The sequence below is a fragment of the Homarus americanus genome, unplaced genomic scaffold, assembly GCF_018991925.1.
Source record: "Homarus americanus isolate GMGI-L3 unplaced genomic scaffold, GMGI_Hamer_2.0 scaffold47967, whole genome shotgun sequence".
Lineage (NCBI taxonomy): Eukaryota > Metazoa > Arthropoda > Malacostraca > Decapoda > Nephropidae > Homarus > Homarus americanus.
The window spans coordinates 1,836,809-1,861,539 of NW_024731965.1; the positions used below are offsets into that span (position 1 = coordinate 1,836,809).

The window sequence follows — 24,731 nt, forward strand, 5'->3', positions numbered from 1 at the left end:
GTGTAGCGAATATCCTTGGACCCAATCTCGTGATATATCCCGACCCTACTGTAATATCTCAGTTAACCGGAATCCCTCAAACCCGGAAATCTCCGATAATCAGAATTGAAATTTGGTAGGAAAATCATTCCCAAAGCTGGAATTTTCCAAAAAATTCCTGCTTTAGGAACACATTTTCCAAGGTTGAAAATTGAGAGAATTTTCTGAAAATGTCTTGAATAAAGATGAAAATTAGACTATTTTTGGGGAGACCTGACCTGACTCAATGTCAGGTCGAGGTAGGGTGAGGGATTAGTGGTCTCATATTACTGACCTTGTGATGGAATGTCAGGTCACCCTTTCTTGGGTGGGGGATTAGTGGGTCTCATGACCTGAAGATGCCTTGAATAAACATGAAACCTAAAGTGTTTTTAGGGAGATTGTGATAAGTATAAGTATAAATGAGCAAAGTTGTATCCCTTCAACATTACATTACATAACATTTTAAAATATGGAGTGAGAAAGCAGAAAGGTGTAGGTAATTAGAGAGATGGAGTGGAAAGGAGTGTAACATGCACCAGTGTTGCCAAGCGATAAGCTCCTCAACAGCTGATCTTTTAATTCACGTCCATGCAGTCACACAACAAGACCCTCATGGGATGCTTGTTGTCTTAATTTCCAGTGTGTGTGTGTGTGTGTGTGCATGTGCGTGTGCATGTGCGTGTGTGCGTGCGTGTGCAAAATAAGGGATGTTTATTACACAAATTAATTGCTATCTTACAAGAAATCCAGCAATGCAAATTATATTCTCGTAAGTGAAGTCAATGACATTTTATACTGTTAATCTCTCTTTGTGAACTAGTAAGAGGTTGAAGGATCCATTGTGGGGTTAAAAGTGACTGTGTCCCCCCCCCCCTCCTCGTCTCGCTGTTTGTCTAAAGTATAGACTCATTCCTGATACGTACGATAGTATTTATTTGTTTTTCATTAATTAGTACAGGTACGTTACTGCAATCATCTGTGCTGATTAATACATGTACCCTTCATATACAATACAGAATAGTACTGTGTATATACATCATAAGTGAGTTATCACCGTACATTAAACTCTGTATTTGGGTCACTGATGCACAGTTGCTTGATATTGGTTAGAAGTCGTCTCTGGACGCGTAACCAGACCACCTAGTGTGCTCACTGCATCTCACACTCTGCCCTCCTATGCCTCGTCTGTTCACTGTCCTCACACACTGTCATCCTATAGCTAAAAAACCCACATCTGGCGATCACATCTCATTCTCTTATCGAGTAGCTAATGGACTTGTCACTGACTCTTCAAAATACAACCCTCATCTCTCTCTCTCTCTCTCCCTCTCCTTCTCTTCCTATTGCATCTCATGTCCCATAAGATGCAGTATAACTCCCCCTGTTGGTCGGTTATGACCAAGTTCATTCACATTCCGTCAGGTGAAATTCATGCCAGAGCACAGGGATGTGCTACCATTTCTGTGGTGGCCAGAAGGGAACATGCTATGCGCCCCTCTCTCCTACAGGATGACAGTACACCTCTTCGGCGGTGTTTGGAGTCCCTCTCGTGCCGCATGTGTTCTACAAAGGACCTTCCATGATCATAAAGACATATTCCATGCCGACGTAATGGACGCCCAACGGAACTTCTATGCGTACGATTTGCTCCTTTCATTGCAGTCCACTAATGGTGGGATAGGACCAGCTGAGCAGTTGCGATGTGTTCTGGCAGTGGGGTCTTCCGACACACTAAACAGGCTGAGTAACTGCAAGGATGTACTTGACTCCATACCTGTGGAGGAAAGTCACATGGGAGTGAAAGAGGTTGATCTGAAATACAAATACTCCCGTTGGAACGGGCACTCAGCGTAAAATGGGACTTAGAGCAAGATCAATTTGCTGTGGTCACCAGGTATATGGACACTCGTCGTCAAATCTAACTTGTCCCTTAACATGTTCATACATAGGTTTACATGTTTGCAGTTGAAGAACATATGAATGTGTGTGTATAGATATATTATATGTGAGTATGCTGCAGGTAGGTGGTTGTTGTTTTGTTTTTGTTTTACTCGTTGCTCCCTCCAAGTAGACATATCTTGTTCACAGGCCATGTCAGACTCTTGCGTGCAGACATCTTCACCGTCACGTGTCTCACTACACCATCCTCCTTGGGTTTGCCTCCAATTATTCCGTCGACAAACAAAAGCACTGCTTCGGCACCCTGTCAATCACTCTACGCCCTTTGGGAACTCAAACTTCTATCATAATCCTGCTAGATTAAGTTCTCTTCCTGAGTGTCCCGCTTCATTCTCATGGCCCTCGTGTACTATACTGTAAGTGCTGTAGTATGGATCAGTTCGACATAGTTCTTGTCTAGTAATAGATGCATCTCTTCTGTATAACGTCGGTGAAGATGAGGATATTGGTAGTTGGTAACGTCCGGCCACCTGTATCACTTCGTTAGACCACAGCTCCAATACACTCTTGTCTTCCACTGATACAGCATCACCCTTCCTCAAGCCACTCGTATCCAACTCCCAAAACTGTCTCACTTGTACTTCCAATCGCGTCAATCGTGTTTCTCTTGGGTCACGGTTGGCCATTGCAAAGCAATATGCCCTGTACCATACGGGTCCATTGATGGTTCAACCAAATGGTGTCCTTACTGTAAAGGGCTGGAACTTACATTATCTGTTAAAAAGGCAGCAAGTGGACCAAGCAGGTGAAGACTTACCATGGATGTACAACTGCATGTGATAAGGCATGTAGAGATAGGTGAACGTGATGATAGTGGTCAGAGTTTGAAGCTGGCCACATTGACAGTTAGAACCATTCTGAAGATAAAGACTTTAGCACAATTGACCTCTTCATTAACTGCCACCCATTCGAGGAACATTTTACTGGAGAAGACGGAGAAATGCTCGAGTATGTGGATTGAAAATCTGTTGCGTACTGCATGTTGTCACTGTTTACTAATTTTATAGTTAGTACAGTATTATTATGAATAGATGCATTGTAAATTTATTTATTGACTGAAAGAAAAGAAGCAGTTGATGATGATAAATTGAGGTGGTAGACATTCACTAGCACCTGCAGCAACTAGTACATCATCTTCCTCAACTCTTTATCACAATCTCACTCATTGCCTCCATCTTCTTCATCATTGTATGTTGCCCCTTCTACTCCTTTCAATAATGGAGATGTAGTAAGATAACCTTTCTCTGCTTCCTACCGAGTCCCCGAGAGGCCTTCCCTCCACCACCACCTGGCTGGGACTGTGTCACTTCATCAGCTGATGGCTGGATGGATGGGTTATGTTAAAAGTTGTATTTAACTGTGTTACAACTTTCACACCCTCTTCTAGGACTCACGAGAGGATGTATAGTCAGCCCATAGGCCCAATATATCAGAGGAGACTCTGAAATAACAGCTTCTGTTAACAGACAAATTAAACACAGGCCCTTACCTTATTTCTGGCTAACAACCTCCTGACAGGTATTTATTTCATTACCTCTGTTCCCATTAAAACTGGTTTAATCAAAACACAGCTTTAAAATTACAACAAAATTTAATAAATGTCTGCTCTCCGTCCATGTGCATACAAAAGGCCACAAATCAATTCACTCAGAATAATGTTATCTCCACCAAATGCGGTGCTCTCTCACTTCTACAATACTCTTTAGACTATAATGAACATATTACACTTTAGTTAACACCATGATTGTCCAGATAATAATAGATAAATGTGCACCACACAAGCTTGGCCCTCCTATCCTCCTCAACTTAGCTCCCGAGTGCCGCCAAAACCAAAACAATGTTCCAATACTTTCTTGTTTCATCAACATATAATTTCTAATTCTTTTTATATTTCACACCTGCTTCTTACAGTCTTCCATAACTGTATAAAAAATAAGAATACATTTTACAAAGTTTACATAATGAAACAAATACTAGTTACATACTTATATAAAATAATCAAGACATTTTTTAAAGTCTTTACCATAAGCTTGGAATTTTGATTGTAAAGAAAAATGGGAAACAACAGAAACTACAAACAATAGGTAACTGAAACAACTATTGAGGGAAAGGGGAGATGACCTTAACAACTGATTGAATGAATAGTATAATAATGTGTTTACTTTTACCCAAATCAACACTAAATACATGTATTACTACTGTATGCTGTTCCTAGTTAGGTGTAACAAGTGTACTGATTCAGTATGTTAATTTTGTTATCCTCGACCATTTCTGGTCCCTGTCACTGGTGAATAACAAGGACCTGGGGTATTAATATTCTGTATTGTTTACTTATGCACTGTACTTTTTTTCAGGACCTTAGCTTATACAGTAGTTTGTAACATTTTTGTGGATACTCTATATCTTTATGGGTCTTGATAATCCAAAGAACTTGATATCCTAAACAAATTTGGTCCCAAGCAGTTCAAATTATACTGTAGAGTCCCTACTGTTGTAGTTTGACAGTCCATTATGAGTTGACAGCTATTGTGGCAAAAATTATGATATTCTTATCTATTACTTATAATATTTTTTTTTTTATAGGCACATTCAGTCAATCATCTAAATCTTCGGGGTTCAGACTTGTTAGCATGTTTGTTGGCAGCAGATAAGAGAAATCGAGAACTAGAAGAGCTAGCCATGGCAACAACAGCTGTAACCGATGCAGCACCTCAACCGTGGATCACGATGGGGTATTATTGTCAACTCAGTAAACGGACCACCAAAGCCATCTATTTTGCACACAAGGTAAAAGAGAGCTTGCCATACTATATTGTTTACAATATTATTAAGTACTGTACAGTATATGTAGTAAATTCAGAAGTTAAGGGAACTGTTGTCTTTTTTGATGGGAAGAGGACTTTCTTTTTGTATGAAAGGAAAAATGAATGCAATCGGCATGAGAAGTGGCGGTGAATTAACCAATTAACTATGGCATTTGGGAAATCATGGATATCCCACAAACGAAAAACAACCTGACATTAATCTTTTTTATTTTTCTTATGAAATTAAAGATAAAAAATTTTGAAGCCATAAAAATGGTCATAAAGTCCTGTGATATTCATTCCAGGAATACACTCGTAGGTTTCTCCAAATTAAATTTTAAATGCCCTTTCAATTTCAGAATCACAATAAACAATGTGTAAATATATGAAATATAATATTGAATATAGTATTACCCCGCTTTACATGGTTTCACTTTCCGTGATTTCTCATTTATGCGGTACCTTGCCAGAACCGGACTTTCACTTTCCGCGGTGCATCTACTCATATACGCGTGAAGTATAATTTTTTTTTTTATTTAGCTCATAAAATTCATACAAATTACCCGGCCAGAATATAATTTACATTGCTGGAATTCTTACAATATGATGATCATTCTGAATATAAACATCATGGATTTTGCATTAGACATACAAATTTTAGATCTAATGTAATAACTTGGTTTACACAAAGCAAATATTTTATCTTTTGTGCAAAATATATGAAGTTTACATTCAAAATATTCCCTGACCTGCAAGGAATCCAGAAATGCCAATTATATTATCCTAACTTTAGTCCGAGGTATTATTTATTACTAAAAGTTAAAATCTAGTATTTTCACCCAACATTTCTCTGATAGGGAGGGAAGGTGGGGGGTGGGGGGAGGGTTGGGACCGACAGACTGACCCAGCTGGCGAGAGTGTGAGGAGGGGGGGAGGCAAGGTGGGGTAGTTTGATTGACAGATAGTGTTGTGAAGAATATTTTTTTTTTTTTATTAACTGAAGATATTTGTTTTAGCTCATAAAATTCATACAAATTACTGGACCAGAATATAATTTACATTGCTGGAATTCTTACAATATGATGATCATTTTGAATATAAACATCATGGATTTTGCATTAGACATACAAATTTTAGATCTAATGTAATAATTTGGTTTACACAAAGCAAATATTTTATCTTTTGTGCAAAATTTATGGTTTACATTCAAATATTCCCTGACCTGCAAGGAATCCAGAAATGTCAATTATATTATCCTAACTATAGTCTGAGGTATTATTTATTACTAAACGTTAAAATCTAGTGTTTTCACCCAACATTTCTCAGAGAGGTAGGAGCTAGTGAGCTGGGAAGAGGGGGGGGGGGGATTTGAGTCCATTATTTGAATGGACATTAACCTGGTGACTGTATTTCTCTTAAATATTAATTGTGTGAGCATACCATCATAAATTTAGATGTTATTTTTACTACAACATAGGTATTGTGTCGGAAAAAGTGGAGTTTGGGGGTCGGGCCAGTCTCTATTGGAATTAATCCCATATGTTCTGTTGTTCACTTTACGCGGTTTTCACTTTCCGCGGTACCCTGTGGGTTCAATTGACCGCGTAAATCGGGGTACTACTGTATTTTATTGTTTGGGGGGAAAAGAGGGTAAATAGCCACACAAAAGCTATTTAAAGGTCACACTTGGGCACGCATCTCATTATTATTGCTTTATTTTAATGGTAATTAATGGTTCATGATACAATGATTCACCTTACACTGCAATATTGGAGGACAGTACTGTCGTTATTCGAGACTTTACTGTATTTACATTCAGGAAGCTTCCCTGTGGCCGAGTGTGTGGCATGACAGGCAAATAGTCACACTGGAACGTGATAATCCACACTGGGCATTTAAACAGTGGCAAGAAAAGGCGTGCGTTCCTGGAAAGTCACCCGGGGCTCGCTGGTCGGACGTTCTGGAATGTCACTCGGGGTGTAAGAGTTTCTTAAACTACGTACAGTCCCCAAAAAGCGAATTCCGATACAGTATATTGAAGTCCGATTTATCAAGGTTTTACAGTAATGTATTTACAATGCTAATGCAACAAACCCCACCGTTTTAACTCAGATAACAAGCTTGCTATGACTCATTATGTACAATATGGTGTAATCAAGTGCAGTGAGTTTAGTGACCGGCCAGACCCCGAGCGTCTCGTTGGAGAGCACCTCCTTAAACCAAGAGTGTTAAAGGAAAATGTAGGTAGATGGATAACTATGGAAAACTCACACAGTTTCCTGGCTAGCTTAAACATTCACATTTATAACTTTTGAGGTAAGACCCTGACAGCATATAAATATTTGTAGCACAATATCTTACATGTGATGGCTTCAGTGGAAGGGTTGATTATTAGATGTTTGCTGAGACTACTGTATACAGGCAATTTTGGGGTTACAGACAAATTTCATTCCTAAGAGTGTTCTTAAGTAAAAAATGTACTAAAGGCGAAGCATATACCCTATGTGCGTACTGTACTTAAAGAACAAATTTAAAAATCTCACTACACCAAAGCCTAAGTCCTTATAAAGATCTAGAATCACTTAACTGAAGAGAAAAGAAGAAATAGAATGACAAAATTCAGTAAATGAAAGTGAAAAATAAGTTACAGTGGGGTATGCTATAACGAATCTAATTGGTTCTAGAACCTCGTTTGTTATACCATTCGTTCGTTATAGGATTAATCCGTCCCAGGCCCCCAAATACAACCACTTAACACTGAAAATTTTCTGTGGAAAATGTAAAAAATACGGTACTTTATCTTACCTTAGTGTTGTTCAGCATGCAGGACAGGAGGCAGAGGGGGAGAGGGGAGGAGAGAATTATGGAGAAGAGGTGGAAGGAGAGGAATCATCCTTCCTAGCCCTCTTTGGTGACTGTCTTACAGGCACTTTGTCTGTAGGGTCTTTTGCTACTTTTTTAAAGAAGGAATCCAGGGTTGGCTGCTTCAACCTTGATTTCTGGTCTGTCCAAACACACTGATGGCCTTTTGCACAGAACCAACATCAGGATGATAATCCTCAGCAAGCTTAGAAAGTTTGCTCCAGCAAATGAATGCATCCTTGAGATCTTTGGCTGGAATGATGCGGCTTTCCTCCTTGTCCTCATCCTCCCCTGACTCCTCAGAAGTTAAGCTCCGCTTCAGTGTCTCATTTTCTTCTTTGTGAAGCTCAAGCAGCTCCTCAGTGGACAGCTCCTTACTGTGCTCTTCCACCAACTCCTCAACATCATCATCATCCACTTCCAGGCCCATGGAATTGCCCAGAGACACAATGTAATGTACAACAGCCTCTTTCTCTAACTCTTCGAAGCCTTCAAAGTCTCTTTGAAGCACACATTCAGGCCACAATGGCCTCCAAGCAGCACAAAGACACCTCATAGTAACCTCTTTCCAGGCTGACGCAATTAAAAACATAGCGTCTGCTATATTGAAGTGATTCTTCCAAAATTCCTTCAAACTAACATCACTGGAAGAAGTGGACGCAAAACATTTTCTAAACAGTGCCTTTGTGTACAGCTTCTTAAAGTTAGAAATTACCTGTTGATCCATGGGCTGGATGAGAGGTGTTGTGTTGGGCGGCAAGAAGTGCACAGTGATGAAATTGAACTCCTCTGGCAATTCAACCATCAAATTAGGAGGGTGGGCTGGTGCATTGTCCATCACCAACAAAGCTTTCAGTGGAAGATTATTGTCCCTGAGGTATTCCCGAACACTGGGTCCAAACACCTCAATCACCCACTCAGAGAATAAACTCCTGGTCATCCAAGCCTTTGGGTTTGACCGCCACATAACACCAAGGCGGTTCTTCCTAATGTTTTTGGAAGCTCTGGGGTTTTCTGCATGGTACGCAAGGAGTGGCTTTATTTTGCAGTCACCAGAAGCATTAGCACAAAGAAGGAGGGTAAGCCTGTCTTTTATTGGCTTATGGCCAGGGACAGAAGTTTCCTCCCTGGTAATGTATGTACGGCGAGGCATTTTTTTCCAAAAAAGTCCAGTTTCATTACAGTTGAATACCTGCTGAGAAACAAAGCCTCCCTCTTTAATCACATTCAAAAATGTCTCATGGTGTTCCTTAGCTGCTTCCTTATCTGCACTAGCAGCATCACCATGTCTCACAACACTATGTAATTTATTTCTCCTTCTGAAACCAATAAACCACCCCTTGGTACCCTTAAACACTGGCACATCACTATCACTTGCACTGGGAGTCTTGGCTTTAAGGTCCTCAAACAATTGTGTGGCCTTCTCACAAATTTTAGCTTCACTAATGCTATCGCCTGCCATTTCTTTCTCCTTTATCCACACTAAGAGTAAATTTTCCGTCTCCTCAATCATATTACACCTTGCTTTGCTAAGTCTAGAGATTCCCTTAGCCACTTGCACAGTTTTCAACTCCTCTTTATTCTTCAAAATCGTACATATAGTCGATTTAGCCATCCCATACTCATCACTAAGTTTCGCAATGCTTGTTCCATTCTCACGTTTCTTTATGATTTCTTTCTTAGTTTCAAGAGTTATGAGCTTTCTCACTCGCTTTGGACGATTCATTGTTACAATTGTACACTTGTATAACAAAATATTTATACAAATAACTCTATTTCCACATCAAAAGATGAAATTTCAACAATAACAGTGGTGCACTGGCTACACAGTGAGACAAAGATGGCGCCTGACGCTCTTGTTGTGGGTCGCAGTACAACAATATTCATGCGCCAGACGAAATAGTCTCGTATTCATCCGTGTTTGTTGTAGGAGTTGCGTTCGTTATAGCATTATCAATTTTATTGGTAAAACCGTTCGTTATAGGAATATTCGTAGTAGGATCCATTTGTTATAGCATACCCCACTGTATCAGGTAAAGTCACTCGGTAGTTATCAAATAGAGAGGTAATAATTCCTGGGAAGATATTGGAAGCATAATGTCATAATGTGTTGTCTGATGTGTCTGGGTGGGCTGATCCCCATAAAAAAAAATATAAATAAATAAAATTTAACTTTATGGGACCTTGTTCATATTGGCAAATGTTCTTAAGTCGGACTTAGCGTAACCTGGGACCCCCATATTGTTAATTTTGCACAAACATCTGTGTTGACGGTGATTTGTGGCACATTTTATTTCAGGCTTGTTCTATCAACCCACGTAGTGTTGAAGGTCTTCTCCTGAAAGGCACACTGCTCCTAGAACTGAAGAAATTACAAGAAGCTGTTATGCATTTCAGAGAAGCTATGCAGATTGCACCTCATCGTTTTGAACCACACAAAGTAAGTATTTTATATGAGGTTTGATAATTTTACATATTTTTAGAGACTAGGAATGATGAAATGAGTGTCCTGTGAGATCCCTGCTACTGAAACAGCCCATGGTTGAACCTGCTAGTAAATATAGGGCTCTGACATGTTTAATAGCATGGCACATTGTCCAAGTGGACAGTGCTTTATGTTGTAAAGCAGTCCTTGACCCCCCTGAAGCCAGGTTAAGTCATTGCTGTGAACACTTAAGCGAGTGGTTGCTTGGAAAGCCACTGGGGTTCTAGGAACAGGTAGACTTGGATAATTCTCTGAATGTGTCTTGTTGGCAGTTAGGACAATTTTGAACAATGCAGACATGATAAAAGTTTGTGTTCAGACTACCACTCCATTAAATAAATACTTTTATACTGTAACAATGTATCTACAAGTAGTTAAGTGTAATGACTTTAGGAACATATTCTCATATCTACAGTGATATAGCAACCCCTTTTAAAGCTGATTCAGCTAGCACTCTCCTCCAGAAACACATCCTGAGCACAAAGTGGGGTATTACTGTATATATATTTATTAATTCATTATAACACATTACACACACACTTTATCTTATAACATCCATAGTTGCCTTAATAAAAGTGAAAAGAAAGTAAAAAGAACAAAGACAAATGCATCACAGGGTGTGTAGTAGCAGTCAGCTGAGTGAGTCATTGTTAATGTGTTACTTGCTAGTGTGCTGATAACACCCTCTGGGACTCTGATGCCATATCATGGTTGTGAAGGAAAGTTGTGTATAATGACTTTAGTCTTAATATGCAGTCAAAGGGTTAAGGTCATTCCTGGATATGTTCTGGTCATTCTTTGTTAAACCTCTTCCCCTTCTCATTCGTCCCTTAAGCTGGTTCATGTGTTCTTGATCTTGTAGTGGAGGTAACTCATTGTGGGATGTCTCTATTTTCATAGTCTATTGAAGATTTTAGAATTACTTGCAATTCACAAACTAATTTAATCAACACTATTAGCCTATAAACCATTGGTCTAAGTATGAAGTTTCTAGGACCTGTATCTTGAGAACAGTACTCACATAGCCTGGTCCTTAACATTTCTTCATGTATGTTACTGAAGTCAGTCCCTTGAAAGGGTGCTTGGACATTGGTAAAGTTGTTCATTTTCCTCTACCTAGATGAGACAATTGCACATTTCGATTGCTTGGTTTTTGGAGCTTTTAAGGTTAGTATAAGAGCCTGAGTCATGCTGTTTCTTAAGAGTCTCATTGCCCCCATTTTCCTTACTGTACTAACTGGAAAGTGTATGACTCACCCAATTCATGTTTTAGTTATAGTTGAGATATTGGTTTTGAAATCCATTTTGTTACCTTGGACAGGAATTTGTAATTCTGTGTTGTCAGCAAGTGTGGTGATTAGCTCCAGATCACAGGACCCAAACTTGTAATTGGCATCTAAAAACTGAGTAAATTGATAATGATTTTATACTCCATTATACTTGCATCTTAATGATCATTTATTAACATGGATACAAAGCAGTCAGGTTTGAGCACCATTTATCCAGTGCCAACAATTAACCTTTAGTACTCTCGGATGGGTGGTCATAAGATCAGTCTCCAGCTCTCAGCTAGGGATGTGGTCTGATGGTCTCAGAATTGGCTTGCACAGTAATGAAAGCTGCCTGGCTGCAGACTTTGCTAGACAATAGGGATTCAGGGTTTCAGGAATGCTTTCAACCTAGTGTTTCTAAATCATTACTGATTCTCAAATCAGGTACTATAATTGAAACAGTGATTTCAACCTGGTTTTTGCTTCACAGTACTGTACAATACATTGCTCACTTAGGTAATGTATTTACCATTAAACAAAGCAGCGCCCTATGGGTAATGTTAGGTTCTGTCTGGGAGTATGTGTTAATATAGATCTAAATGGACTTGCACATTATTCCCCTCAGTTATAAACTTAGATTTCACTATTTGATATACCATATAATCATTTGTTGTAATGTGTATTTTTTTGTTAATGAGATATTATTTACTATCCAAATTTATTTTAATAGGGATTAGTAGATTGCTATCTTGCAATGCATCGATCCAGGGAAGCTGTAACAATAGCCAGCAATGCATGCAAGTTACTTGGCCAGACTCCAAGAGCTCTCACTGTAAGTCCATCTTCTTATTGTAATTTTTTAGTTCAGGAATAATGAAACTCAGTCATTTTTAGTTACTGATGATTACTTTCAATCTACAACATACTTCAAAGTAAGTAAGATTAGTTTTTACACAACATCCTAGCAGGCATAGAGTATCATGAGAGGCCCTTAGCAGTGTTAGTCCTTACATTCTTTACAATAAATTTGCATACTTACTCCCTCAATCCCACAAAATATCCATCTGTTTGATGTACTGTATATATAGATGCCTTGTGTTACTCTCACATGGTCAAAAATAGCACTAAAATACATTGGTTTGTGTACCTAAAAGGACCATGTTCAATGCTCATTCGTCCTACAAGGCCGCAAGTCTCGCCCCACCGCACTGCATCCCTTTAACTCACATAGCAGCCAATGAGAGGCACACGTCACCCACCACACCTCCCATCTGAGCCAATGATGCAGCGAGTAGACCCGCTTCAGCCAATGGGCGCGCATCTGGGGCACATGGGCTGCGTTGCATGACACTCATACACAAAACTTGTACAGTAGCACGTTAATTTAAAGCAATTCAATTTAAGATTATTGATTTAAAGCAACAACCACAATTAAGGACAATGTTTTAATTTAAAGTGAATCTTTCCTATTTTGCACGAGTCAGTCTGGCGCTCATATTTAAAATTCGTGCGTAATGTTTCTCTGGGCACGCTACACTGTCCTAAGGGCAAAGCTGTACTGTACATGTACTCAAAATAATGTACTAAATGATTACTAAATTTTTGTCTAGTGCAAACTATAGCATGATTATATTCAAATTATCACTATCTTATAAGAATTCCACCAATGTACAGTAAATTATATTCTCCCCGGTCACTTCTGTGACATTTTATAAGAAAAAAACAAAACCTCAATCTAAAGGACATAAATAAACAAATAAATACTTCACTAGACCTTTGGCGCCAACTGTCAAACATGTCACCTCCACTTCCTCCCTCCCTCCCTACCTCCCTCTCCCCCATCTTCCCAGCCAGAGTTTGGTGGTTATTGGTTAAGTATTTATCTTAGATAATATCATAGACTAAAGTTAGGAGAATATAATTTGCATTTCTGGAATCCTTTCAAGACAGCGAATAATTTGATTATAAATGTCATATATTTTGCACACGAGATAAAATTTTTAGCCTTTTGTAATAAAATTAATTAGAACTAAAATTTGTATGTCTAATGCAAACTATAGCATGTATATATTGAAACTAATCACTATCTTATAAGAATTCCAGCAATGTTAATTATATTCTCCCAGGTCAGTTGAGTGACATTTTATAAGAGAAAAATTTAAAGTCACTCTGGACAGATAAATAAATAAACACTAGACCTTGGCATCAACTGTCAAACATATAACCCCCATCTTCCCATCAGCTCATCGCTAGTAAACAGACCATTTCACGTCCCATAATTTTAGCTGTGTTGATTTATGAGTTTGTTTTAACATATTACTACAAAAAACAATGTTTTGTTTATTCTAGGAGATGGGCTGAGGTGCATCTTGGGTAGACTCAAAGTGTTTTTAGTATTTTGTGTTTCTCTCAAGTACCAAACTAAATTATTCCATTGAAAAAACACTTGGATATAGTGCGAATTCGGGTTAAAGCGACCTCTCTTGGAATGTATGTCGTGTTATATTGACGTTCTACTGTACAGTGAACCCTCACTTTATGCGGTCAATTGAACCCACGGCGGCCCGCGTAAAGTGAGAAACGCGTAAAGTGAACAACATAATATGGGATTAATTGAAATAGAGACCGGGCCGACCCCCAAACTCCACTTTTTCAGACACAATATCTACGTTGTAGTAGAAATAACTTCTTAAGTTTATGATGGTATGCACACACAATTAATAATTAAGAGAAATATCAATAATATTCGGTTTTTTAACACTTACATTAGTAGAAAAGATGGCTGGGCACACTGGGATGGGGGCTTGGTTCCGAGGCAGAGGGCAGATTATTGGCCCTCTCCTGTATCACTTGTACCAATTGTATCACTATCCACCACAGAGGCTTGCAGGGCCTCTTTGTCAAACCCCTCAAAGTCCATATAAGTCCATATCCTCACTATAATTATCACTATCACTGACTTGGGCCGGCTGTGGTGGGTGGCGGGTGAAGAACTTGTTAATGTTTTGATGACTGGGCGACCTTGTGCGCACCCTGCTCGCGCCGCTTACACAACATGGCGGGAGAGATGGCGGGAGGTTTGGATCCAAAAATGACACGGCTCGCCAGCCGCTCTCCGCGTAAAGGGGTACACGCACTGCGGAATGTGAGCATTCCGGTTTCGGCTGGGTACCGCGTAAACGTGAATACAGTGGTCCCTCGGTTAACGAGCACAATCCGTTCCAGCAGGTTGCTCGTTAACCGAAAAACTCGTTAACCTAAACCATTGTTTCAATGCGTTTTTGGGTCATTGGTTCCAGCTCACCGAAAATTGCCTAAATTCAGCAAAAAAGGTAGAAAAATACACTTACACTTACTTTGTGTGTATGTAGAAGGCTCCTGGATGATGATGATGATGATGGGAATTAGAATGGGGGTGGAGGAGAAGGGAGAAGAGAAGGCATTGGGGTGGAAGAGAAATCACCCCATGGCACCATTTCACCCATAAAATTTTAGTTCTCTTGGTGTAATTCAAGATTATTTTCTTTAAATCAACACTGCACTGCATTATATATTGTCAATATGTAAAATAAATTTCAAAATGACAAATAATTTGCTTGGAAACACAGAAAAAAAGCGTTTAGTTGAAGAGCGTCTCAAGCAAGATGTTACCTCCACTGAAAACAGAGAGAAACTAACGCCTGTCTGGTGTGTTAACCGGCTGGATGGCATGCCAGAAACTAGTTTCTTTACCTTCAATTATGTTCAATAATTGTTAAAATGACTAAAAAAGTTAATATTAAACTTTTAAAATTATTGAATAGTATAAACTTCTTGATATTTACTAAAATAGTAAGGAATTTAAGCCCTAAAACCGATTACTGTATTGGCGGACTAATACTACAGCTGGTGGACCGCCAAATGCACGCGAAAACACGTTGAAGTCGGCTCGTAAAAAACTCGTTAATCGAGGGATTGCTCCTTAACCGAAATTAAGAATCTTATGGAAGGTAAATCGTTAACCGAGGCGCTCGTTAACCTAGGGATCACTGTAAACATTTCCTGCTTCTGCGGGAGTTAGCCCTCGGTGGTGGGAGGAGGACAGGGGAGCATGCTCATGTCTCCCGTGTATTTAATGTAATGATTGTAAACATTGCCACCCACTGCATTGAGTCTAGCAAGTTTTAACAAGCACCAACTGACCATGTGGTTAATAGTGTACAGTTATCCAATGCTGGATCTCACTGAGTGAGTCTGCTAATTACTGTATACCAAACAAAATGATGTCTGTTATTGGGAATCTGGTACTGCAGTATTGAGAAATGTTTACTGTATACTGTATTTTTGGTTGTTCATGAAAAATTTACTTTTTTCTCATTTGTTCTTCACACTGATAGTACAGTACAGTACAGTTTGTATATGCCTTTCCCAAGATGTGTTGTTCAATTGCCCTTGTCGTAACATAAGTTTACTGTATATTTAGTGTAAATAAAATGTCATATTAAACATAGTGCATAAGTGTGCCCTTTGCTTGTATGCGAGTAACAAGTTAGGCTTATAATTTTATCCTTGATAGGTGACACTATTGAATCATTTTCAATACAGATACATGTATTTTTTTCTGTCAAGGAGGTACAGTCGGAAACCAGAGACTCCCCACCTGGGCACGTGGAGGCCCACGGTAACTCTCACGGGGCAACATATGCACGAACACAAGATACAGAGCACGATGAACATAACATGATAATGATAGTGAAGCCTGGAAGGGTTCATATCATAACTTGTGTGTTCGTGCATATGTTGCCCCGTGAGAGTTACCGTGGGCCTCCACGTGCCCAGGTGGGATGGTCAAAGTATTACACTATAAGTGTGTCAAATGAGGAGTGACTGATCCACATGTAATTTAAGGTATTTGAAATATGTAGTTAAATTAAACAGGATTTTTCATATAGTTAAGCGAATGATGGGGTGTGGTGGAAGCTTCGTGGTCTGGCACACACACACAAGTGCCGTAAATGTTGTGTGGACTCACTGGGTGGTTTGGAAGTGTTTATTTCCATTCAGACTTTCGTACTACAACCTATGGTAATTTTTCTTTGTGTTCATATATAATGAAGATAATGCAGAGTATAAAATGCCATATACAATATTTATACATAATATCATCTATACAGCCGTACTATGACTGTGTGTGTTCGTGTGTGTGTTGCCTCGTGATTATTAGAGTGGGCCCCCGTCCAGAAAGGACACTGTAATAACCTCCAGCACTGACCCAGGTGGGCTAGAGAATATGGTTTCCGAGTGTACATTAAACACTGTATTCGGTATAAGAAGTTACTATAAAAGCCTTTTTTTTTTTTTTTTACATATTCCCAAAGCATTTTATTTGTTTTCTCAGTAAATGAATGTTCCTATTTTTCAGTTATATGCTTCTGTTCTACTGAAAGATACCTTAACAGTTAGTAAAGGTAAAAGTTTACTGGAAAAGGCTTTGAAGGAAGACCCATACCACCTTCCCGCTGTCTACCTGCTGTGTGAACTTTATGAACAGGTCAGTAAAGTTTTTATAGTTTTAATAATGCACAAGTGTAGATCTTTGGTTTCTTGCTGCCTTCAAATATCCTACTGTTCATTGAGTAGATTTTGCAAGCAACAGATATTGTGTATGTACAGTGGGGTATGCTATAACAAACGGATCGTACTACGAATATTCGTATAACGAACGGTTTTGCCTATAAAATTGAGAATGCTATAACGAACGCAACTCCTACAATGAACGCGGATGAATACGGGACTATTTCGCCTGGCGCATAAATATTGTTGTACCGCGACCCACAACAAGAGCGTCAGGTGCCATCTTTGTCTCATTGTGTAGCCAGTGCACCACTGTTATTGTTGAAATTTTGTCTTTTGATGTGGAAATAGAGTTATTTGTATAAATATTTTGTTATACAAGTGTACAATTGTAACAATGAATCGTCCAAAGCGAGTGAGAAAGCTCATAACTCTTGAAACTAAGAAAGAAATCATAAAGAAACGTGAGGATGGAACAAGCATTGCGAAACTTAGTGATGAGTATGGGATGGCTAAATCGACTATATGTATGATTTTAAAGAATAAAGAGGAGTTGAAAACTGTGCAAGTGGCTAAGGGAATCTCTAGACTTAGCAAAGCAAGGTGTAATGTGATTGAGGAGACGGAAAATTTACTCTTAGTGTGGATAAAGGAGAAAGAAATGGCAGGTGATCGCATTAGTGAAGCTATAATTTGTGAGAAGGCCAGACAATTGTTTGAGGACCTTAAAGCCAAGACTCCCAGTGCAAGTGATAGTGATGTGCCAGTGTTTAGGGGTACCAAGGGGTGGTTTACTGGTTTCAGAAGGAGAAATAAATTACATAGTGTTGTGAGACATGGTGATGCTGCTAGTGCAGATAAGGAAGCAGCTAAGGAACACCATGACATTTTTTTGAATGTGATTAAAGAGGGAAGCTTTGTTTCTCAGCTGGTATTCAACTGTGATGAAACTGGACTTTTTTTGAAAAAAATGCCTCGCCGTACATACTGTACATTACCAACGAGGAAACTTCTGTCCCTGGCCATAAGCCAATGAAAGACAGGCTTACCCTCCTTCTTTGTGCTAATGCTTCTGGTGACTGCAAAATAAAGCCACTCCTTGTGTACCATGCAGAAAACCCCAGAGCTTCCAAAAACATTAGGAAGAACCACCTTGGTGTTATGTGGCGGTCAAACCCAAAGGCTTGGGTGACCAGGAGTTTATTCTCTGAGTGGGTGATTGAGGTGTTTGGACCCAGTGTTTGGGAATACCTCAGGGAGAATAATCTTCCACTGAAAGCTTTGTTGGTGATGGACAATGCACCAGCCCACCCTCCTAATTTGATGGTTGAATTACCAGAGGAGTTCAACTTCATCACTGTGCACTTCTTGCCACCCAACACAACGCCTCTCATCCAGCCCATGGATCAACAGGTAATTTCTAACTTTAAGAAGCTGTACACAAAGGCACTGTTTAGAAAATGTTTTGCGTCCACTTCTTCCAGTGATGTTAGTTTGAAGGAATTTTGGAAGAATCACTTCAATATAGCAGACGCTGTGTTTTTAATTGCGTCAGCCTGGAAAGAGGTTACTATGAGGTGTCTTTGTGCTGCTTGGAGGCCATTGTGGCCTGAATGTGTGCTTCAAAGAGACTTTGAAGGCTTCGAAGAGTTAGAGGAAGAGGCTGTTGTACATGAAATTGTGTCTCTGGGCAATTCCATGGGCCTGGAAGTGGATGATGATGATGTTGAGGAGTTGGTGGAAGAGCACAGTAAGGAGCTGTCCACTGAGGAGCTGCTTGAGCTTCACAAAGAAGAAAATGAGACACTGAAGCGGAGCTTAACTTCTGAGGAGTCAGGGGAGGATGAGGACAAGGAGGAAAGCCGCATCATTCTTGCCAAAGATCTCAAGGATGCGATCATTTGCTGGAGCAAACTGTCTAAGCTTGTTGAGGATTATCATCCTGATGTTGGTTCTGTGCAAAAGGCCATCAGTGTGTTTAATGACAATGTTATGAACTACTTTTGGAAGGTTCAGAAATCAAGGTTGAAGCAGCCAACCCTGGATTCCTTCTTTAAAAAAGTAACAAAAGACCCTACAGACAAAGTGCCTGTGAGACAGTCACCAAAGAGGGCTAGGAAGGATGACTCCTCGCCTTCCACCTCTTCTCCATAATTCTCTCCTCCCCCCTCTTCCCCCCTCCTCCCCCCTCCCCCTCTGCCTCCTGTCCTGCATGCTGAACAACACTAAGGTAAGATAAAGTACCGTGTTTTTTACATTTTCCACAGAATTTTTTCAGTGTTAAGTGGTTGTATTTGGGGGCCTGGAACGGATTAATCCTATAACGAACGAATGCTATAACGAACGAGGTTCTAGAACCAATTAGATTCGTTATAGCATACCCCACTGTATAGAATCTTTTGTATTGTTAGTTTATAGTGTACAGGCATGTTTTAAGATTTAAATTAGAAATAGTTGATGATAAACTTTGTATGGGTTGTTTTAACTATGTATTAGTTCTTTAATGGAGTTCATTTTTCTGAAGGATATGCGTTATGAAGCTGCGATAGAGTTATTAAGAAAACAAGTTGCAGTTCAATCTACTAGCCGTCTTCATCAAATGCTTGCAGACTTTTTCTCACATGTTCATGATGAAGAAAAGGCTGCTCATCATTTTGGGATTGCACTTAAGTAAGTACAGTTTAGTCTTAAACTAGGTGAAAAAGTTTTATGCAAGGTGTGGATAATAAGAAAGTACAGTATTTGATTACTAGAACTAACATACATATTAGCATTACATTAACGGCTGCTATTTTAATAGATTGAAAGTGATTTTGCATCTAAAATGCATTTAATGAAACCAAATCTTCATTGTTCTTCAAATTGAACTGTTTAGAGTACAAACTCATAAGCTATTGCTTAAGCTAATGACTCATGAAAAAAAAATTAAATACTGTACAGAGTGCGTGCATGTGTGTGTGTTTGTGTGTCATTACCACACCTAATTTAATTCATTTGTGTATATTTACACTTCTTACGTGGTTGTTATTATATTATAAAATTGGTCAAAAAGAGTGTAGATGGACATGTTGGCTAGCTAATGTAGAGTGGTAGATGGTCAGTTGTCTAATGGCCATGAGATTTTATTACAATTGTATTTTATAAATTAATTGTATGTGTTTTGTGTTATTAAAAAATATTGCTTGAAGAATACTGCATAAAAAGAACTATTGAATAAACCCAAATTAGTAAGGGTTCACTCTATAGCTTTACCACAGTCTCAATATTTATGAGCCTTGACTTATGTTTTGCCATCAGCCATGAACCTAGTAATACTCGAGCACTGGAAGGGATGCAGAAGATGGAGGCTGCACCTGACACAGTTGAAGCTCCTCCATATGATATGGAGGTGGAAGATATTGCTGATTCAGAGGTAAAGTGTTGATTGTATTGGGCATTCATAGTTTTACCTCTTTGAGTTGATTAATTCAATGATGGTAAAACATTGAGGATCACATACCAGCTTACTACTGTACTGTACAGTATGAGGGTGAAATACTGTATACATGGAGTCCCTGGCTTGTGAACGCCCGCCGATACAAACAGGGTTAAACTTTAAATTTACAGTATTTTATTTACCTGATGACCCATTTTATTACTATCATTTCCTGTATTTTGTCATTATATATTTTTATCTCTTAAATAAAGCAATTTTAGATGTTTATAAGGACTCAGGCTATGATATAGAGGGAATTTAAACACTACAGTATGCCCCCCAGGTTCGTGGATTTATACTTTGCGGTTCTCTTTTATTCACGGATGACACCCTGGATGTACCCAAGAATGTCTGCAGGTAGTTTTAAAGTTGCCGGCATTTTCGCGGCCAGGACGGGGAGCGCAAGGTGTCTCTCTTGTCCCGGGAAGCTGGCCCACGTGCGCCACGCTCCATCGCGCCTCAGTCCGGCCTAAACATTTGTTTGTCTCGCGTGTGTGCTAGTCTCCTCTTATAACACTTGTGCTGCTCGTGTTTATTATGGTTCCCAAACGCCCTCAACCACCTTTATCCAGCTGCGGGAAGGCACCTAATCAAGTGAAGAGAGAAGAGAAGGTCATGATCCTAGAGGAGAAAGTACAATTGCTAGACAAACTTAGGAGTGGCCAAAGCTTTGCCGCATGTGGCCAGCAGTATGGCATTAACGAATCAACTGTCCATTAAATTAAGAAGAAAGAGAAGGAAATTCGTAATGCAGCTGCCCAAAGTGCCCCATCCTCTGCCAAGGTCACTTCTAATGTGAGAGATACAGCTCTGGTAAAAATGGAGAAAGCCCTTAACATCTGGATTGAGGACCTTAACTGCCACTACATCCTTCTCAGCCAGAAGTTTATCTGTGAGAAAGCCAAGGTCCTGTATGACCGATTCCATGCTGAGGAAAGTGGTGAACATGAAGTGAGTGGTGACGGTGAAGTGAGTGGGGAAGGTGGTGCTAGTGCTGGTGGTTTTGGTGATACCCTAAAGAAAGGATTTAGTGCCTGTAAGGGCTGGTTTGAGCATTTCAAAAAGTGCTACAACCTGCACAACTTTAGGATCACTGGTGAGCCAGCCTCAGCAGATGATGTAGCAGCTAGGGAGTATCCTGTGATCTTTGCTGAGATTATCTGGGAGAAGGGCTGCAAGCCGGAGCAGGTTTTTAATGCTGATGAAACTGGCGTGTGGTGGAAGAAGGTGTCAGCCAGGACATTAATTTCCAAGGAGGAACGAAGTGCACCGGATTTCAAGGTGGCCAAAGATCGTGTGTCTCTCCTGCTATGTGGCAACGCTGCAGGGCACATGATCAAGCCCATGCTGCTGTACCATACCAAGCATCTGTGTGCACTCAAGAACAAAGACATGCATCTCCTCCCAGTTTTCTACCACCACAACAAGAAAGCCTGGATGGCGGCAGTGTTGTTTACCGACTGGTTCCACAATTGTTTTGTGAGGGAGGTCAAGAATTACCTGCAGGAGAAAGGCATGCAGTTTAAGGTCCTCCTCGTGATCGACAACTGCCATGGCCACCCCAAGGCCCTCAAGTTTGCAAACAAAAAGTCAAGGTGATCTTTCTGCCAAAAAACAAAACATCATTGCTCCAACTATATTTTTTAAATAATGTTTATGAATGCACCTTATACAATATAAATCAATAAAGAAAAAGGAGAGTGATAGTGGAACGGCAGTGTATACTTGCGCCCTCAAGGAAACCTCGTCATTTATCTTAAGAATATGTACTATCGTGCACAAAAGTCGTGTCTACTACCCATCCACAGTGAGGGTTCGAATAGCTTTGAGTCTGAGGTTTCGAAACAGTTGAGGGAAATGTTATGGTCGGCCAACAGATGTCGCCCACTGTAGTGTGTGTGGGGGGGGGGAAATAGAGGAGGTGGGGGCTGGATGAGAGGCAGGTTTATTTATTATTTATACCACCATAATGTCAAGCTGCCTTTTTAACTATGTTTTGTCTTACAGTTGTTTCATTATGGTTACGAATTCATGGAACAGGTGCACTGCCCTGGGTGCTTATATCCGCTCAGGTCACAATGATACTTTAAAGAATGGGATATAGTAAGGATAAAAATGAAATATGCAAGGATCAGGGTAAGCGTCTTGGTCAGCTAGTTTTACTCAGCGACCACGTCACAGTTTTGTTGTTATTCCGACAGAGAGATTATGGTAATACAGGTTGACAATCCCTTATCCGAAATCCTTGGGACCAGAGGTATTCGGATTTCGGAATTTTTCGGTTTTCAGAATGTTTTTTTTTTTTTTTATTATTATTAGCCCATCCGGGCACAAGTCACTGACCCACATTGGGGCCTGGGGGGCGAAAATATAATAATAATTATAATAATAATAATAATAATAATACAGGTAATAATAATAATTCATAGGTCTAGGTCATGTTACTCACTTTTTATCTTTTTTTCATTCTTGTATTTCATTATTATTATTATTATTATTATTATTATTATTATTATTATTATTATTATTATTATTATTATTTTATTAATACAGTATTATTGTTATCATTATTATTTTATTTTGGTGTATTTTTTAATTAAAATTTTTATTTACTATGAATAATTACAGGTATTATTATAATTATTATTATTATTATAATTAGTATTACTATTACATTTTTGCCCCCCAGGCCCCGATGTGGGTCAGTGATCTATGCCTGGGTGGGCTAATCCCTGTAAAAAAAAAAAAAAAAAAATGCTCCACAAAAAACTTTCGGTTTTAAGAGCTTTTCGGATAAATGGTTGTCAACCTGTATTTATTTATATTCCACCCATCTTTTGCTTAATAAATATTTGTGATAATATGCAATATTATATAATTATATACTTATGTTAAAAAGAGTGGAGTGAAAAAGTTATCAGTATTGTAAAATAGTATTCAGACTTAATCTAGTTCCAATTCTTCCAAGTTCCAGTGTTTAAACAACCCACCACAATATGCAAGCTTCATATAGTTTGGAGTGTGCTCAGTTACCGTTAATATTGTGTGATGAACATCATGAGCATTTCAATGATGGTAGCAATTGTAACTATATAATTATATTGTGTTATAAGACAACACATTCCACGACGTGTCATACAGATCATTGTATACAACACAATACATAATTTGTGGCTGTTAAGTTACTTTGTTATGCGATATAGTTTAAGACATCATTAAGGACATGGATTTAAGATAACACTGTAGGTGAGTTAATATATATTAATTGTATTTACAAACAATACTAAAATCCAAACAATACACCAATACACACATCTTAGTATTTGGTCCAGCCACCCATTGCATTCAGGACTTCATCAAGGCGATTAGGGATGGAGTCGACCAGCTTCAGGCACACCACTGGTCGTCGACGTATACTCTCCCACACGTCGTAAGCTTTGGCCTCTATTGCTGCTCCCCAATATCCCAATCACGTTTCATCATGGCCCAAATATGTTCAATCAGATTAATATCACATCCTAGTGTTGGCCAGTCGATGACCTCAATTTCAGGGTGATCCTGGAGGTAGTCCTTCACTATGTTGCTGGTATGAATGGGACTGTTGTCATGAACCAACCTGATAGTGTGGGGGGCTGGAACTGCCATAGCCCGGACTGTAGGAATTAGTACTTGCTCCAGGATGTCTACATACTGCTCACCAGTGAAACAGCCATTGATCTTGACCAGTTCACCTGGCCCATGTGCCCACATCCACCCCCAGAATGACACTGACACCCTACCACTCACTGTGCTATGTTGAATGTGTTTCTCATAGTAGCGTGTGTTGGGGGCCGCCAGTACTGCCTTGCTTCACCTCCCACTGACCTGAACACCGTTTCACCGGTAAATATACAGTGACCCCTCGTTTAACGAACGCCTCGGTTAACGAAATTTCGGTTAACGAACTGCCTTCCATAAGGATCTTCAATTCGGTTAACGAACAAAAATTCGGTTAACGAACAAAAATTCGGTTAACGAATTTCTTATGAACCGACCTCAACATGTTATCGCTTGCACTGACCGGGCAACCAGCTTTAGTATCAGTCCGCCAATACATTAATCGGTTCTAGGGCTTAAATTCCCTACTATTTTAGTAAATATCAAGAAGTTTATACTATTCAATAATTTTAAAAGTTTAATATTCAATTTTTTTGTCATTTTAACAATTATTGAACATAATTGAAGGTAAAGTGACTAGTTTAATGCACGGCATCCAGCCTCTTAACACAGCAAACAGGCGTTAGTCTCTCTCTGTTTTCACT

The 24,731-nt window shown here is 39.3% G+C and overlaps 1 protein-coding gene across 1 annotated transcript in view; it reads left to right on the top strand.

Annotated features, from left to right (window-relative positions):
* The window catches only part of LOC121868117 (anaphase-promoting complex subunit 7-like), an 81,937-nt gene that overhangs the window by 36,172 nt on the left and 21,034 nt on the right, over positions 1-24,731 (top strand). The window contains exons 6-11 of the mRNA XM_042368399.1: positions 4,564-4,767; positions 9,946-10,086; positions 12,133-12,234; positions 16,804-16,932; positions 19,480-19,625; positions 20,253-20,367. Coding sequence (XP_042224333.1) covers positions 4,564-4,767; positions 9,946-10,086; positions 12,133-12,234; positions 16,804-16,932; positions 19,480-19,625; positions 20,253-20,367 — 837 coding nt within the window. The remainder of the gene's footprint in view (positions 1-4,563; positions 4,768-9,945; positions 10,087-12,132; positions 12,235-16,803; positions 16,933-19,479; positions 19,626-20,252; positions 20,368-24,731) is intronic.